At 34.5% G+C, this 16,150-nt stretch overlaps 1 protein-coding gene across 9 annotated transcripts in view; it reads left to right on the plus strand.

Annotated features, from left to right (window-relative positions):
* LOC131440691 (teneurin-a) overlaps positions 1–16,150 on the plus strand; it is a 337,735-nt gene that overhangs the window by 135,369 nt on the left and 186,216 nt on the right. For 7 of the 9 annotated variants that reach the window (XM_058612195.1, XM_058612196.1, XM_058612197.1 and 4 more), the window contains one exon: positions 7,385–7,411. The exons of the other annotated variants lie outside the window; for them this stretch is intronic. In XM_058612195.1, the coding sequence (XP_058468178.1) occupies positions 7,385–7,411 (27 nt within the window). The remainder of the gene's footprint in view (positions 1–7,384; positions 7,412–16,150) is intronic. 9 annotated transcript variants of the gene reach the window in all.

Here is a 16,150-nt window from a genome sequence, read left to right on the forward strand (position 1 = left end):
CCATCAGCGCACGATAACACATGGTAAGGCCTAAGACGTTTTGCGGCGCTGTCGCAGTGGCAGTGAAAGTTTGGTAAACACTGGTATAGAGTGTCCTAAGAACACTGAACCAAACAACCCCAAATATATAAAAAACATTTCTCCATATGCACTGTTCGAAAAAAAAGCTGTAAAAACCGCTTTGAAATACAATCTTTTACTAATTCGAGGGAAAAAACATTGTTAAATCAAAAATCTCTTTTGATGTAAGTGTAGATGAAATTTATTTTCAATTTATGTTAAACTCTATATGTAAACGCAACCTGAGTCACGTGGGGAGAGCTTTGTGTTTCTCCCTAGAAGTCTGAAATAAATAAGACACACCCTTCCAACAAACAAACCATCTGGCAGGTTTAAGCTAGTACAGCGAAATTCTTTGTTATATGGCTGAATGTTTTTGCTGGAAGGCACCAGGTTCTCAAAACTCAGTTTGGCCTTCTTAACAGCAATAATATGAAAGCTATCTGATAATCAAATTCGGATCTACTGTAAGTCTACCTGCATTCACTGGTAATACCTTGAACTGATGGTGGCTTCACACATGCATTCATACATACAAATCAAATCATGGTTTTATTCTCTTCTATACTCTACTACAGTTCGACGAGAGATTTCCGAGAATCATTTGATTGCACGCCAAGAAGCTGACTCTCGTGCTGCTCATTAACTTCAGCAGAGACGGTTTGCCAACGATTTTGGATACTTTTTTCAAAAGTTGAAAAGGAATTTTTGCACGGCCACTCTTTTCAATATTTTTTGTGGTGGCTTTCGAAATCCTCCTAATTCAGTTAATATGATACATTAGATCTCTCTCTGGTTTTCGTGTATGAGATTGAGATTGATGGAATTACCCCCCTAGATGATGCTAACATCCTACAAATGCTTAGCATCTGTTCAAAAAAGTATATCGGTAAACTTCAACTATATATATTTGATGATTTGATGATTTTATGAATATTGATTAAGTGGAAGTTGGATTGGCTTAACAATATGAAATGAGTTCTGGATGTTTACTCATCAACTCGCATATCGCTTGAAAGGAATATTGTAGATTACTTCAAATATTGGTTCTCGACATTTCATAATCTTCTTGTACTTCTATATCTTGTGGAATTCTGGCCTCCATCACAGACTACGCAATATCTCATCCAATGATGAGAAGGAAAAAAACTAATTTAATGATTATCGTATATATATACTTTTCACAACAATGAAAATTGTAAGTCTACCTTCAAGTGTTAAAAAGAGAAAGTATATCCTCAAGATATCTTTAAATTTATACTTCAGTTGCTTTATTAGTGTTTTTTTATTAATGATATGAGATATAAAAGATATAAACGTGAGGTTTATTTATCTCTGAGTATTCATTTTGAAAAAAAAATCTGATCAATTGTCGTCAATAATCCAAAGTTGTCCTTGTTTTCGTTTTAAATTGGTTGTCTGTTTTAAGGGCTACGAAAGCTTAAATTAATTACCAGATCCCACAGAGTTGTATTAATCTCTGAAAATTTTTTATTCTCTTGATATATAAGTATGATTCTATTTCTAAATTGCAAATCATCTTTTGTTCTGTGCTACAACTAAAAACTAAAATGACACCAAAAAGTAGCATTGTACGAGTTATAACGTATGAATGATTAATTGCGTGAATGGGTTGTTTCTTTAATGTCATTAGTAATTATTATTTTTCCTTTATACACGCAGAAAAATCTAGCCTCAATCAAAACTATCGGAAACGAAAAACATAACATTAAAATATAAAAGGATATAAATGTTTAAGCTGAAATCCGAATGTTTCGAACAGGAATATGGTACACTGATAAGCAAATTAGGTGTCCACCATATCATTTTGAGAATTTCTTTCTTTTTTGTTGGTTCAAGTTAAAAATAACACACTGTAGACTTTTCCGGTATCGAGTTTTATCTATTTTTTCAATATTTTATTTATTTGACAGTAAAAACGGTTTCACTTAAAAAGAATAAGTTTACTTCGTATTTAGAAAAGTAGTGATGAAAAATGTGTCCACTGAAAATTAGCATTATTATGTGTGCCAAGCGCGCTCCAAGGCTTCAATTTTTTTATTTATGACACTTGTTTTGTACACCCTGATATCTAAAGTTTCCCACAAATTCTCGATAAGGGGTTCAGGGTTTTGTGGAGGCTATTTCAGCGGTTTGATAAGACAGAACCGTTAGAACAAATTGGCCTTCTTGGTAATATGCTTCATGTCACTATCCTCCTTGTGTACAAACTTCTATTGAAAACCAAGACTTCCCACTCCATACAACGGATAAAACACCAGACCATCATATTGCCTTCTCTATGCTCTCCTTCTCTTCGATGTGGCGATTAGTAAACTCTTCGCTGATCAGCACCACACACGAATATCCCGCATTTCTATTGAACACGTCGAATTTTTATTTGTTCGTCCAGAAATCCATTTCACAATACTCTAGAGACTTGTCAGAATGCTCCTTAGGAAATATAAGCTCGCTTTCAAAAAAAAAAATGTAATCCTTCACTAATTTGTAACTTGAGCATTTAGTAGAACAAAGTCACAACAATATAATTTTATTATCATTGAATTCTAGTTAACGTGTATAGTGACATGGTATAGTAGAATTCAGTGGTGATAAAATAATATTCTAATATACGCCTGTTTGTCTTTCCGATGAGTATGCACTTCCGGGCTACTTTACTATTCATCCCCTGTACTACGGACGGCGACGAACCGACGTTCAACCGGAAATTGATAGCTGAAGGTTTTCCTAGACCTCATGGCCTTTCGAACTGTACTTGACTTCGTGAATGATATTGATGTCTGTTCTCACGAGCGATTTGTGCTTTCCGCTTTTACCATGGAGATCCACCACCGATCCGAACGTTATTAGTTTCCAACCATTTGTTTGCTTACATTTTAGTTTTCAACTGGATCAAATGCGAAAGTTTGCTTTTAAAACATGACTCCTCACCAAAAATATATCAATTTTCGAAATAAGCGTACGTTTTATTACTGTTTTGTTTGTCACTACAAATTGAATTATTTAAATATTTCTACATTCCAATAACTGACACTTTTAGGAACATTCAAAGAATGACGAGGAGAGCACACTATTTTGCCTATCAATGTAGCTTGTAGCAATCAGTTTTAAAGAAAAACTTTTTTTTCCAATGTATAAAAACACGTTAAAATGAATCAGTGTTTGTTTATTTTTAAATATTTTTCTGCGTGTACCTTCTGAATAACACTTTGTGCAAAGTAATTAATTGACGTAAAACAGTATGCCGCAAGCATTTATTTTCAATTCTCAAACTGCTCAAATGAACATCATGCAACCATTTGGTCTACAGTTATACAATCTATTGTTCACATTGTTTAATATTGTATCTTTTCTAAGATTTATAAAAGTTATGAAAAATAAATAGATGTGGTATTCTCTTTTTTACATCGGAACATTTACAGCCTTTACTTACTGCAAACATAAATTTAGTTCATAGTCAATCTCCAGAAAGTCAATGAATTCAATATCGTTAACGTGTATCGACATTTTTGATAAATGGCGTAGTATTCATTATACAGCGACGGTTGACCTGATATGTTTCGCTTTTTCGGACAATGCATTTTAGAACAGTCCGATTAGCTTGAATTCATTTAGTGTAATCGATTACATTTGATCCTTCATTCATCTCAGATAAAAAACTATTCGTTATAATGTGATTTGCTTTTTCTTTGCAATGTATTAGCTCAAAGGATAAGATGAAAATAAGAGCGAGTCTATTACATAAATCATATAAGTCACTGTAATTCTGGTTTAGATATTGTCTCCGATCACATCGCAATTTTTTTTATTTCGATATGATACATGGAATTTTCGAGAAATGATTTTTTGAAGCTCCGCGTTCACAAAGGAGAGCCTTTTTTCAAAGGCCTATATGGACAAATCTAATACAGATACAGAAATACAAGATATAAAAATCCATTAAAGACATGAATTTTCCTTAGCTTAGCTTAGCTAAGCGATTAAAAAAAAAACAACCATATTGTTTATTTAATTAAAAAAGTTAAAAGTTCATAAACAAAAAAATCAAATTCGGGCTATTTTTTTTAGAAAAGTAGTTTAGGGGTTTGGCTCAATTTTGGCAAAGTTTTAGAAATTAATACTTTCGAAGCAGTGAATTTTTTACCCACGACCCGCACTATATCAGTTATAGGTAGTTCAGGAATCTGAACAAATTTGCTACCCGTGATATTTGGAGATTTGTGCCTTGCCATCAATTTGTTTTTAGCATCATTTTCCCGATGTATAAGAGGGAAGGATTGGAAGGAAATGGTAAGGGTTGGACTAGGAGGATGGGAAAAATTGACGACACAAAAGCACATAAAAGCAGAAGTAAATTCTGCACCCCTAAGGGATGCTGAACAATCTGCTGAGGATCACATTTAGTGGAAGCAGAAGTAAATTCTGAACCTCTACGAGGTCCCGAACAGTCTACTGTTAATAAAACCTCCAACTCCCGAGAGGATTTAGAGATCTTACAAAAGCGAAACCATTCTGCACTCCCGGAAGAATGCAGAACGATTCGCAGTATGTACGAGCAGAAGTAAATTCGGTACCCCCTAAAAGGATGCCAAACAACCCTATTTAAGGTGAATACAGAAGGGATTCATTCACTCCAGGAAGAACGATGAACCCTTCCGACTATAGCTCCTTACCACATTGGATGAGAAACGAGAGAATATCCTTCAATTTTAGTTCCGCATACACAGACTCAACCATGTATGGAGAACCAAAAACCCGGATACGTAGCTGCGTCAATGCGGGACAGTTACATATTAGATGATATGAAGTACCATAATCGCATTCACACAAATCACACGAATAATACTCAGCACGTTGAATAGTAGCCATGTGATAATTGAGTTTGCAATGTCCAGTCAGAGCTCTAACCAGAATACTGCAATGATGCTTGGAGAAATGAAGTAGACACTTTGACGTTTTCAGATTTAAATCTGGTAGAAATGCTTTTGTCTGAGCGCAAGTTTGCAAGCTGCGCCAGTAGCTGGCATGTTTGGATGCAGCCCAAGAACGAATCTTGTGATTTATCCTCAATTTCCTTTAATTTGACTCAATTTTGGCAAAGTTTTAGAAATTAATACTTTCGAAGCAGTGAATTTTTTACCCACGACCCGCACTATCTCAGTTATAGGTAGTTAGTCAGTAGTAGTGAGTCATTGCAACAAAGTCAAATTATATAATAAAGCGCGAAAATTGACTGAATTACATGTAATTTTGTGAAAATATTTGATTCCTTTCAAGTACAAACTCGAATAATAAATCTGATAACTTATCACTAATGTTAATATGAATGAGGAGATAGGAGAGTCTGCATTACGGTGGTAGAAAACAGGAAATAGATAGAACTTCCATCGAGAAGGAAACTCACATTGTAGAGTTGAAACGTTAAACAGTCTTGCTAGTGGGTAACTGAGAGCATCTGCACTTTATTAGATTACCAAAAATATCCAAATCGGTTCAGCATCAACGAAGATACAGCCATTTGAAAATACCATTCCGATTGTTTTTGAGGCTTGGTAGTCGGAACGATAAGGAATGGAAAACTGCTCAAATCAGAGATAGTCGCGTTGCGATACGCTCCGCACGTGCGGGTCGAGGTTGAAAAAATCACTGCTCCGAAAGTATTAGAACTTTGAAACCCCTAAGACTACTTTCTCCAACAACAAAAAAAAAGGATTAGGCCCAGGTTTGAAATTTTTTAAATTGTTCATGAACTTTTAATTTTTCAAATTTAAATAATGTGTAATAAAAACAACACGGCTGCTAGATGCAGACGTTTCTACATTCAGCCTGAGCAGCAGTGTTCTTTCAGTACGTGTTTAATGCTTTATCATAAAACGAACGTAGGAAAACGGTAGTAGATCGTTAGGCTTTAGGTGGAAGTCCGTACAAAAAATATTGTACAGCACAGTCTGTTGGTCTATTACGAATTACCTTGTGGAAAACGGCTCCTTGTTAAGAACTATGTGCTAAGAGAGACGATGTTCAGTTCTTGTGAGAGAAATGTTATATTGAATACATTTGTACTTCATTAATTCTTCTATTCCAATATATTGCACCATCTGTGTTCACTCAATTGTTTGTCTGATTCTCTATCCAACGCAAACTACAGTCTCATTAATACAAAAAATATTAGTCCCAGAATCGATTAATTTTTAAATTGTTTTATATTTTCCGAAATAACATACAATCACGATGGTCCATGTACATTTGACTAGAAATTCGATATAAAAAAAAATTTCGTAAAAATTTTGATATTTGATATAAAAAAATATCGATATCGACGCCCAACTCGGACAGACACCTTCAACACAGTTTTCTGAGAACGCACAATAATTGAGAAATCGCCAATTCATTATTGTACGTATATTTTATCAAAGGGTGTGGAAGATTATGGATTTAATGGTAAAAAAATCCGAACAATAAGAAAAAAATTGGGCGAAAATCGATAGTTAAGTTTCATTGCTATATTATCAAGTTTCATTCAATAAACCAGCAAATCTTCCATACAACTTTTAGGATAATCTGGCATGACCCACAAGGTCCCCTCATTTTTTTACATAAAAAATCAGGGTGTGGCAAACAATGAACAATTTCTGTCAGTTGACTACTATACTATACTAAAATATAAAAGATACACAGAATGCTTAATTTGTATGCATGAATGAGACTTTGCACGTGGATTAGTCATGTACGTCTAATTTGAAAGATCTATAGAAGTTTTAACTTTCTGTCGATGGTTGGAAGGACACAAAGCTGCTGTACGATTATGCTAGATATTTATTTGTAACCTTCTCGCTATACAACTATATACTATATGACACTGAACACATAGGGGTGTCTATAACAAACCATTGCAAACATCACGAATTGCAAAGAATCCAAACATCTATTTTGCTAATCTTCGTTCAACACAGCAAGGACATACAAAAATATAATGTTTTTAAAATCGTTTACAAAAATAAAAAAATCTGTAATAACGTACCATAAAAAGTAAAAGGAGATGACGAATTATGATATTAGCATTTAATTATGCGGTGACTGTGCACAAAGATTGTATAACTGAAGGGTAATCGGATGTTCAACGTCATGCTATCATGTGTCCCTATGTATATTCTTTTTAATTTCATTGTGTTATTCACGATGTTGACAAATATCCAACCCTGCATAATAAACTTAATTTAACTTTTAAAACATCACCCAACATACTTGATGAACTAATGAAAACTCCGCTCTTCGTTTCTCGATCGTCTATGGTATTGTTTAGTGAGTTCTGGAACTCTTTCACACCGTGGTAAGTCGCAGTCGTTCTAATTTCTTCATACATTTCTATTAGAACGTAAACACAACTTCATCCATATTCTTCTGTTATGCACATTGACAACATTTTTACGTTTAATATCGATTAAAATACACAATACAAATTTATGTTGATTCTAATAATTATTTAAAGCACTTGCCTGAAACTATTACAAGCGTTAATTTCGTTAGAGCTCAATGGCAAATCACTTCGATGATTTTTATATTATTTACTTCCATTACGTATTAACTTATAGTACTTTGTATTATTATCGTTGTCATATGCGGAAATAGTATTATTTATCAAACACTATCTACATTGTGTCAACTTGGTGTAAATGTATGTTATGTGTTATTTGTCTTTTGGATTTTTCCTCCTAGTTTATTGTGTTTTATCATGTGTTCGAAACTGTATGAAGGATAGACAGGTTCAATCTAATTTATTATAGAGATGCCTAGGTAAAAAATATACTAATCACGAGAACATTGGTAAAAAACTTATTGAACTAATTACAAACTAGTTTCTTCCAGTAACTTTAGTTGATGTTATTTCTTTTTTTTTGTGAATATATCATCATATACCGGTAAAAAACATTTCTAGCATTAGTTGTAATTTATTTTGTCGCTTGGCTTTCCAATCCTTATCATAAGTTATTTTTTGAAATACCGATGTGCATATAAAAAATATATATTAATTGATTGAAAATCAATGACAATAAATGATTCTGTTTGTTTACTTTTCCTTGTTACTACAATGCTATGACAAAACTCCGAAATTTTTTTTGTTAATAACGACTATATACAGAGAGTTGAGTAACAACTTTCAAGTTATCGTAAGATTAACAGAGAAAGTGAACAAAGAGAGGAACCCATGTCATTTAGCAAATTTATTTAAAAAACCCTAATTAGGAAAAGTTTGTTCGTCTGATATCTTTTTATTATTCTTTCATTTCATTGTTTATATTTATGAAACTACTCCAAATATAAACGTTTTCGAGAAGCGTCATGTGATGAAATACACTTTTTCGTCTTTCTTTTCTATACGCTTCTTTGCTTATTTTCTATTCAGTTTTTACATTAAACACGATATTTTGTTAGCATAATGTTAAAAATCAATATTGGATCAAGCCTATGTTATTGTAGCAAATTGATGAAGGGTCTTGATGTCGAAAATACGAAAACTACTTCAGTTATATTTTTAACAAAAAAATATTATGTTATAGTTTCCTGATTTGTTATATTTTTCTTTTCAGATATTTTCTTTTAGTTTATTTAAATGATCATTGTTTTATGTTTCTAAACTTATGATCAAATTATTCGTGGAAAAACGAGAACTCATAAAACTACACACTTCCTTAAATGTTACAAACCCCGCCATCCCGAACACCTAAACCCTAATTGTCTGCGTCTATCATTTGTTGTATCTGTGATCCTCCTTTAACAACCACCCAATTATTTGAAAATCATCTGGAGTAGTATCTAGATGAACAAGTGTTTTCACAATGATTATTAACACAGTTTATGGCTGGTTTCTATAACGAGTGAAAGATTTTTGTTAAACTCACTTCCAAGAGCTTACTAAACACCGTATCCCAAAAAGAAATGAAATGATAACCAAAATTTATCTTATTCCACTAACTTACTGCGATGTGTACATTATAAATAACAGATGTATTTTCACAACATCATGATTAGTGAAAAAAACTTAACTACATTCTTATTATTATTGTTATTATTATTATTATTACTGTTTTTTTTATTCAATAGTATAATATATATTTTTAGTATTATTATTACTATTATTATTATTATTATTATTATTATTATTATTATTATTATTATTATTATTATTATTATTATTATTATTATTATTATTATTATTATTATTGTTATTATTATTATTATTATTATTATTATTGTTATATGTTTTTCTTATAAAACCATATAATTTGTATTACATACGACATAACCGACACCGTCGATCTTTTTTATTCCTCTTCGGTTATGAGTCCAGTCGCTACAGTGCGAAAAATTCGGTGAGAAATATCGTTGCTAAAAATATGAATTTAGAGTCGAATCCGGCATCCCTAAACATGCACGCACCGGCAGCTCGAAGATGTAATAAAAAGATCGGCGGTGTCGGCCTCGGCCAGGTGCAGTTAGACCTAAGATTTGGTTGCGTTTGGATCAAGCTTTGGTACAGAATATGATAAAGGACAATGCAAGAGCCGGGTAATAATTGCACATTTTAAGATGGTTTCCATATACAAGTTAAGCTTTAACACAAAGTTTAGGCTCTATGGTACAATTTTCTTTGAATATTTACACGACGAATAAAAGCTTTATTTCATGGATAATATTTATGCCCGATTAAAATATGTATACTATTCTTTACGTTTCGTCTTTGACTCGTCCATGCAGAGCAGTTCAAATTGAACTGCTTATTGTAAACTAACGGTTCAACTTGAACCGCTAAGCACAGGGCCTGTGAAACATGTTAAGCCTAGGTGGGTAATATTTCGTAGCGGAAGGAATGACCCACTACTACATGGAATGAAAAGTCCCGGACGTAACAAAAATCGATTGTTTACCATGAGACTTTTTTATTCTTCAAGATAATATCCATCTAGTGCGATACACTTGGCCCATCGGTCCTCCAACGTTTTGATACCCTTTGAACAACAAAAGGATTTGTCAAGGCCTTCAAAATAGGCAACCGTTTCTGCAATGACCTCAACATTCAACGAAATTTTTTACCCTGGTGGAATCTCAGGTTTTGGAATAGATAATAGTCGCAGGGGGCCAGGTCTGAAGAATACGGGTGAACCAATCCGTCCGCAAATTATTCAACTTCACCGTTGCTTGTATGCATAAACGCGCTGGTCCGTCCGTCCTTAGCTTGATGAAAAGTAGATCTCGTCCGACACGATCAGCTGTTATTCAAACACTAGTGAATAGATTGTCATGAAATTTGATACTGAACCCTCTAGAGGCTTGTTCTCAACAAAAATATACACGTTTCGAAACTATTTACGTCTTTTCTGTGAGAGGCACAGAACTTTTCATTCCATGAAGTATTTTTAAGTATTCTTTGATTATAATCGAAATAGTATTTATCCCTTAAAAGTGCAAGGTCGATTGTTTTATAATATTTTGTTTCGATATAGCTTTGTATGGAAAGCGTAAATTTGAAGTTTAAAGCGTTTTTAATCTTTTGGTTTTAAAACAAAATTGCGCATTTGAGGTTTAAATGCGACATAAAACTATCGTGGGGTTGTTCAAACTAATTCAATTAGTTTTAAGATCACTGACAATATTTATTTGAAATATTTAGGCAGCAGTCTTTTGTGCTCTGTATAAACTTATTTGTATCTACGAATTCTCGAATATAATGGTTACCCTGACCGTTTAATATGTTGGGATTGATGATGGAAGGTACTGAACTCGTTCATCCAGTACTCGTATGATCGAGGTCATCCTGCATATCATCGAATAGGAAGAAACAGTCGATTTTCGATCAAAATGTGTCTCGTGCGAATCGAACGGCTAACAAAAAATCCATCAACAGTCCAGCCGCTGTTGTGCATTACACATTGTTCCAAAAGTCCCGGGACTGATCCAGAAAGGACGTTAGTAATGTCAAACTACCCTCGGTTTTTTTAAAGTACCAATCTTCAACCTGTCAAATTTTTAAATCAATCGCACCACAATCACTAAACCTACCGACAGATGAGTGACGTCACATATTCATTTACGAAACAATAGATGTCACGAATTCCGTGTATAGATAAAACATTGCTTTTCAAAGACAACCCGCGTAAGCCCAGCAATGGTTAGAGAAGTGTTAACCGCACTCGAATTTATTAAAAACAACGATTTGTAGTATTTTGATTTAAGGCCATCGTCCAAGTACCATGCGCGCGGGTGGTTTTAGAAACTTTTCGATGGAAATTTTGAAAAATTTGACAAAACCAAAAACATACAGACCTTTGAAATACTTTTATCTATCCACAGGGTGAAAATGGCTGGAAAATTCGGAGGATTTTCCGAGTCTTATCAAAAATAGTACTGAAAAAATGAGCTTTTTTTGCAATCTTTCACAATTATTTGAAAAAATAATTCGATGGCATGATTTTTTTTCAAAAAAACCTTATGCTGGAAACAAGGATCACATTCGGACACATTTTTGGAATACCTTTTCACGCTTTTCATGGAAAATCTGCGAATTTCATATAACCGATTTCGTAGAAATTTTTGAAATTCGTGGATTTTCGTGAAAAGGTTTTCCAAAAATGTGTCCGAATGTAATGTTTGTAGCCATCATAAGGTTTATTCGAAAAAAAAATATGTCATCGCATTTTTTTACAGATAATTGGGAAAGATCACAAAAACACCAATTTTTCAGAGCTATTTGCGATAAGACTCGGAAAATCCTCCGAATTTTCCAGCCATTTTCACCCTGTAGAGAGATAAAAGTATTTCTCTGTCTGTATGTTTTTGGTTTCAGCAAATTTTTCAAAATTTCCATCGAAAATTTCCTAAAACCACCCGCGCGCATGGTACTTGGACGATGGCCTTGACCACATGAAGCAACAACGCACGAAAGACCGAGAGAGCTCAATAACCTAGCCCCTAGCGACTACTTATCTGTTACTGATCCCAAAAAGATATTCCATGGGAAAATATTTGGTTCGCCGCAACTGAAGCCTATTTTGAGGTCACGGACAAATTATTCTAGATGTATTCAAGTATGGTATCGAAAAGTTAGAAAAGTTCTAGAACGATTGTATTGAATTTGAAGGTGATGTTTATGAATAAAAAAACTGCACAAGATATATTGTTTTCCTTGTTAGTTCCTGGACTTTTTGAACCATGCGATAACAACTTTATCTAGGGCAGTATCGAACCGCATAGAATGCAAGTCAATTCGATACTGAATCTTTTGTGTGAGCAATGTTTTTGAGGAACAGGAAAAAATAGACATGGTTCGTTACTAATTGAAGTTTCGATCACCAGTTATCTGAAATATATAGATTTATCTACTCAAATCGATGTGTAGAAGTATGTGTAATAATTCTGAGTGATTATATTTATGTGACGGTATAGAACTGAGAGGTAAGACGTTAGCAAGCAGAAATCTTTTAATAATTTAACCTTTATTTTCTACCAAAGCAGTCCAGCTTAAGCATCTTATCAATGCAAATCACTCGAATATCTGGTATGTAAGTACCGATTTTTTACCATTCACTATCCGAACCGGCAAAAGAAAAGGTTTACCAGATGCTTACTTTGTACTTGCGACTGCATTCTCGTACACAATGAGTTCTCACGTCACGTCTCACCTTTCTGTTGTATATCTGCACATCCTTGCTTTAACTTGAGTACTAGCATTCTATAATTTTGGTTTTATTCATTATTCTGTTCGAGTTACAATAAAACTATTTTTGTTGTTATAAATAATACTAATATTACCATTATTTATCTCGATTTTTCATGTGGGTAATACTACCCACCGTACCCATATCTTTCACCGGCCCTGGCTAAGCAGACGTAAAGACGTACTTGCGAAACACTTTTTGCCTTTCTCATATAGAAAGGTTATGAAATCACTGTGAAAACTGACTTTTGAACCGAGGCCCGGAGGGCCGAGTGTAATATACCATTCGACTCAGTTCATCGAGTACGCAAAATGTCTATGTGTGTATGTGTGTATGTAACGTTTTTTCGTACTAACTATTCTCGGAGATGGCTGAACCGATTTTCACAAACTTAGATTCAAATGAAAGGTCTCATACAAAATTGCTGAATATTATTTGGATCCGAATTCCGGTTTCGGAGTTATGGGGTAAAATTTGCAAAAAAAATATATGTGTTCTAACTTTTCTCATAGATGGCGCGACTGATTTCCACAAACATATGTTTAAATGAAAGGTCCTGTGGTCCCATACGTAATTCCTGAATTTCATCCTGATCCGGAAATATAGGGTAAAGTGTGTTAAAAATTTCATACCATCACTTAAAAGGGCGAAAAACCGTGGAAAGTTTTCTAAACCGGCCTCAAATCTTCTCCTATTGATAGTTTTTATCAGTAGACGGTGAAACAAACCGATTTCGGTTATTCTTTTAAGAATCGAATAAAATTATTTTGAAGAATACCACAGTATTATATATGATAGTATGCTTGATATGAGAAAGGCATCATTACACCATTAGGTGGATTAAAACATTTTTTTATATTGCGCCGAAGCGCAATGTCTTTTCTGACGTATCAAAGGTAACGAATAGGCGATTGAACTGGTCGATTTAGGCAGATTTGGATTATTTAGGGGTTTGGCTAAAGGCCGTTTTTTGCTATGGGCACATACAGGGGCGGCAAGTTCCATGAAATATTGCAGGGGCACAAAAAATATTACTACATTAAACTTTGCAATATATAAAACATTTTTATAAAGAGAGTGGAAAGGTTAGAGCAAATAAAAAGCAACCAAGTAAGCAAGTTTAGTTTCTCTTCCGAATGTTTTGACACAATCATAAATATATTTCTTACTATTCCAGTAATAAGCAATATTCGAAAGTGGTAAAGTATAGCACATTTCACATTGTAGTAAATTTATTTGAAAATTATATTAACTGAGCTGAGAAATATGAACGATTACGGAGACGAACTACGGGTATAACAGAAAAATGTAATACCCTAAGATATTTCTAACAAATTTTGAAATATTTATTCCAGTTGCCAAAATATTGGAGGGGCATGGCCGTGCCTGGGCACATAACCGTTTTTACTATTTTTTACGTTTCGTTTTCGACTTGTCAGTGCAGAGTAGTTCAAATTGAGCTGCTTAGTGCAATCTTAAACAGTTCAACATGAACCGATAAGCAGACTTAAAGTTAACTCTGCTTGCGAAAAACTTTTTTTACATTTTTATAGACATTATTCATACAAACTACTCAAGTAGCATCGCCACCGAGACTTTTTTTACGACAAGATATGTATTGGTGGATTGGTTGTATAAATTGATTGGATGTAGATTTCAGTGAAGGTATTTCTTTTGAATAACCCAATGAAAATCAAATGTCAACTTCCCTCTCTGAGCAGCCTAGATAGCCGTGTAGTGTCGGTAGCGGTTTCCCAACTGGCTAAGAATAACGCTATACCGTTGGTATAAGTCCACCAAACAGGTAAGCCGTGTGGCATCCGGCGGAATTATTTTCTACCAAGAATTGATCCACAGGTTTCCTGTTCCATGTTGTAAAAGGTCACAAAAATAGGAACTCCTAAGTCAAGGTGTATTTCCGTGCCGATGGCTGAATGGCTGCAGGAGGTTAAACAATGCAGTCATGAAGGGAATATCTTGGGGTTTTTCCTTACTGTGTTAAGCGAAGCTTTGGCACAGTGGACGACTTCTTTCTTCGCAGCTCGTGGGATTTAAATGATCAAAAAATTTAAAAAAAAAATCCTTACATGATTCGCTATAGGCGATTATAAGTCGATAAATGCTGAAGATGGAGTGTTCATTACTTTTATTGATAATGATTAGAGTAGCACAAATCAATCTCCAGCATAAACGTACAGCAACTATAAATCTATCCAGACTTCTGCAAGAATCGGAGCTCACAACTCGGGATATTCGTGCTGTCACAGTTGGTATGACTATTGATGGCATAGACAGGAAATATGTCTGTTGTTCGGCATATTTGCCGCATAACCAACCTTCACCAAGCCATGACTTTAAAAAGGTTGTATCATACTGCTGCAAAAGTAATTTACCGCTTGTAATCGGCACTGACATAAATGCTCAACATATCATTTGGGGCAGCACAGATATAAATTTGAGAGGTTCTGATATGATGGAATTTGTGAGCAGTACAAACCTGCACATAGTCAATGCAGGAAACCGTCCAACTTTTGCGAGATCTGGAATACAGGAGGTTTTGGACGTAACTCTCTGCTATGATAGAATTGCGCATGAATTGGTGAATTGGCTCGCTTCCGATGAGTTAGAACCTTCGTTGTCTGATCATAAGTACATCTTCTTTGATCATTCAAACGTTAAATTTGATATTATCACATATCGTAATCCCAAATCTACAAACTGGGACCTCTATGAAGAGGGCTTGGCGACTAGATTTTACGGGAACTAACCAACAATTGAAACCCCAATTAATTTGGAAAATGTTATCGGCGAGACAAACTCACTCATAGTTGCAGCATATGAAGAGGCTTGTCCACTTCGGATTGTGCGAGCTACTAGAGGAACTCCTAGACTAAGGAAACTATGCATCGTCATTTCAACCGCCCGAGTGAACGAGTGCTTTTTGGGCTTTGTGCCACAAACCCGCGCGCGCAAATTATTTATTATTTACTTTTACATATTTTGACCCGTGTCGCGTAATGCTTAAATTGCACATATAATTTTATTTTCTTCCGATACCCTTGTCGCGTGTATATATATATTTTTTATCGTATCGCGTAGTGCAGTATTGCAAAGTGCAGTGTCGTCAACTGTGCACTGAACGATAATCGTTCTCTTTGGAATTGCAGTGGAACCTGCGGAAGGAAATTTCACTCCGCCTGTATTGGTGTTCAGCGAAATAATGAGCAACTGTTGCGTACATTCATACTCTATTGAGGTAGTATCCAATAATGAAGTAAGTGACACTACACTTCATTTAAATCCTAAAATTTCTTCGCATTCACAACAGAATGCGATTGAAATTCTTGTCTACTGTC

This window comes from Malaya genurostris, chromosome 1 (genome assembly GCF_030247185.1).
Source record: "Malaya genurostris strain Urasoe2022 chromosome 1, Malgen_1.1, whole genome shotgun sequence".
In the NCBI taxonomy this organism is placed as follows: Eukaryota; Metazoa; Arthropoda; class Insecta; order Diptera; family Culicidae; genus Malaya; species Malaya genurostris.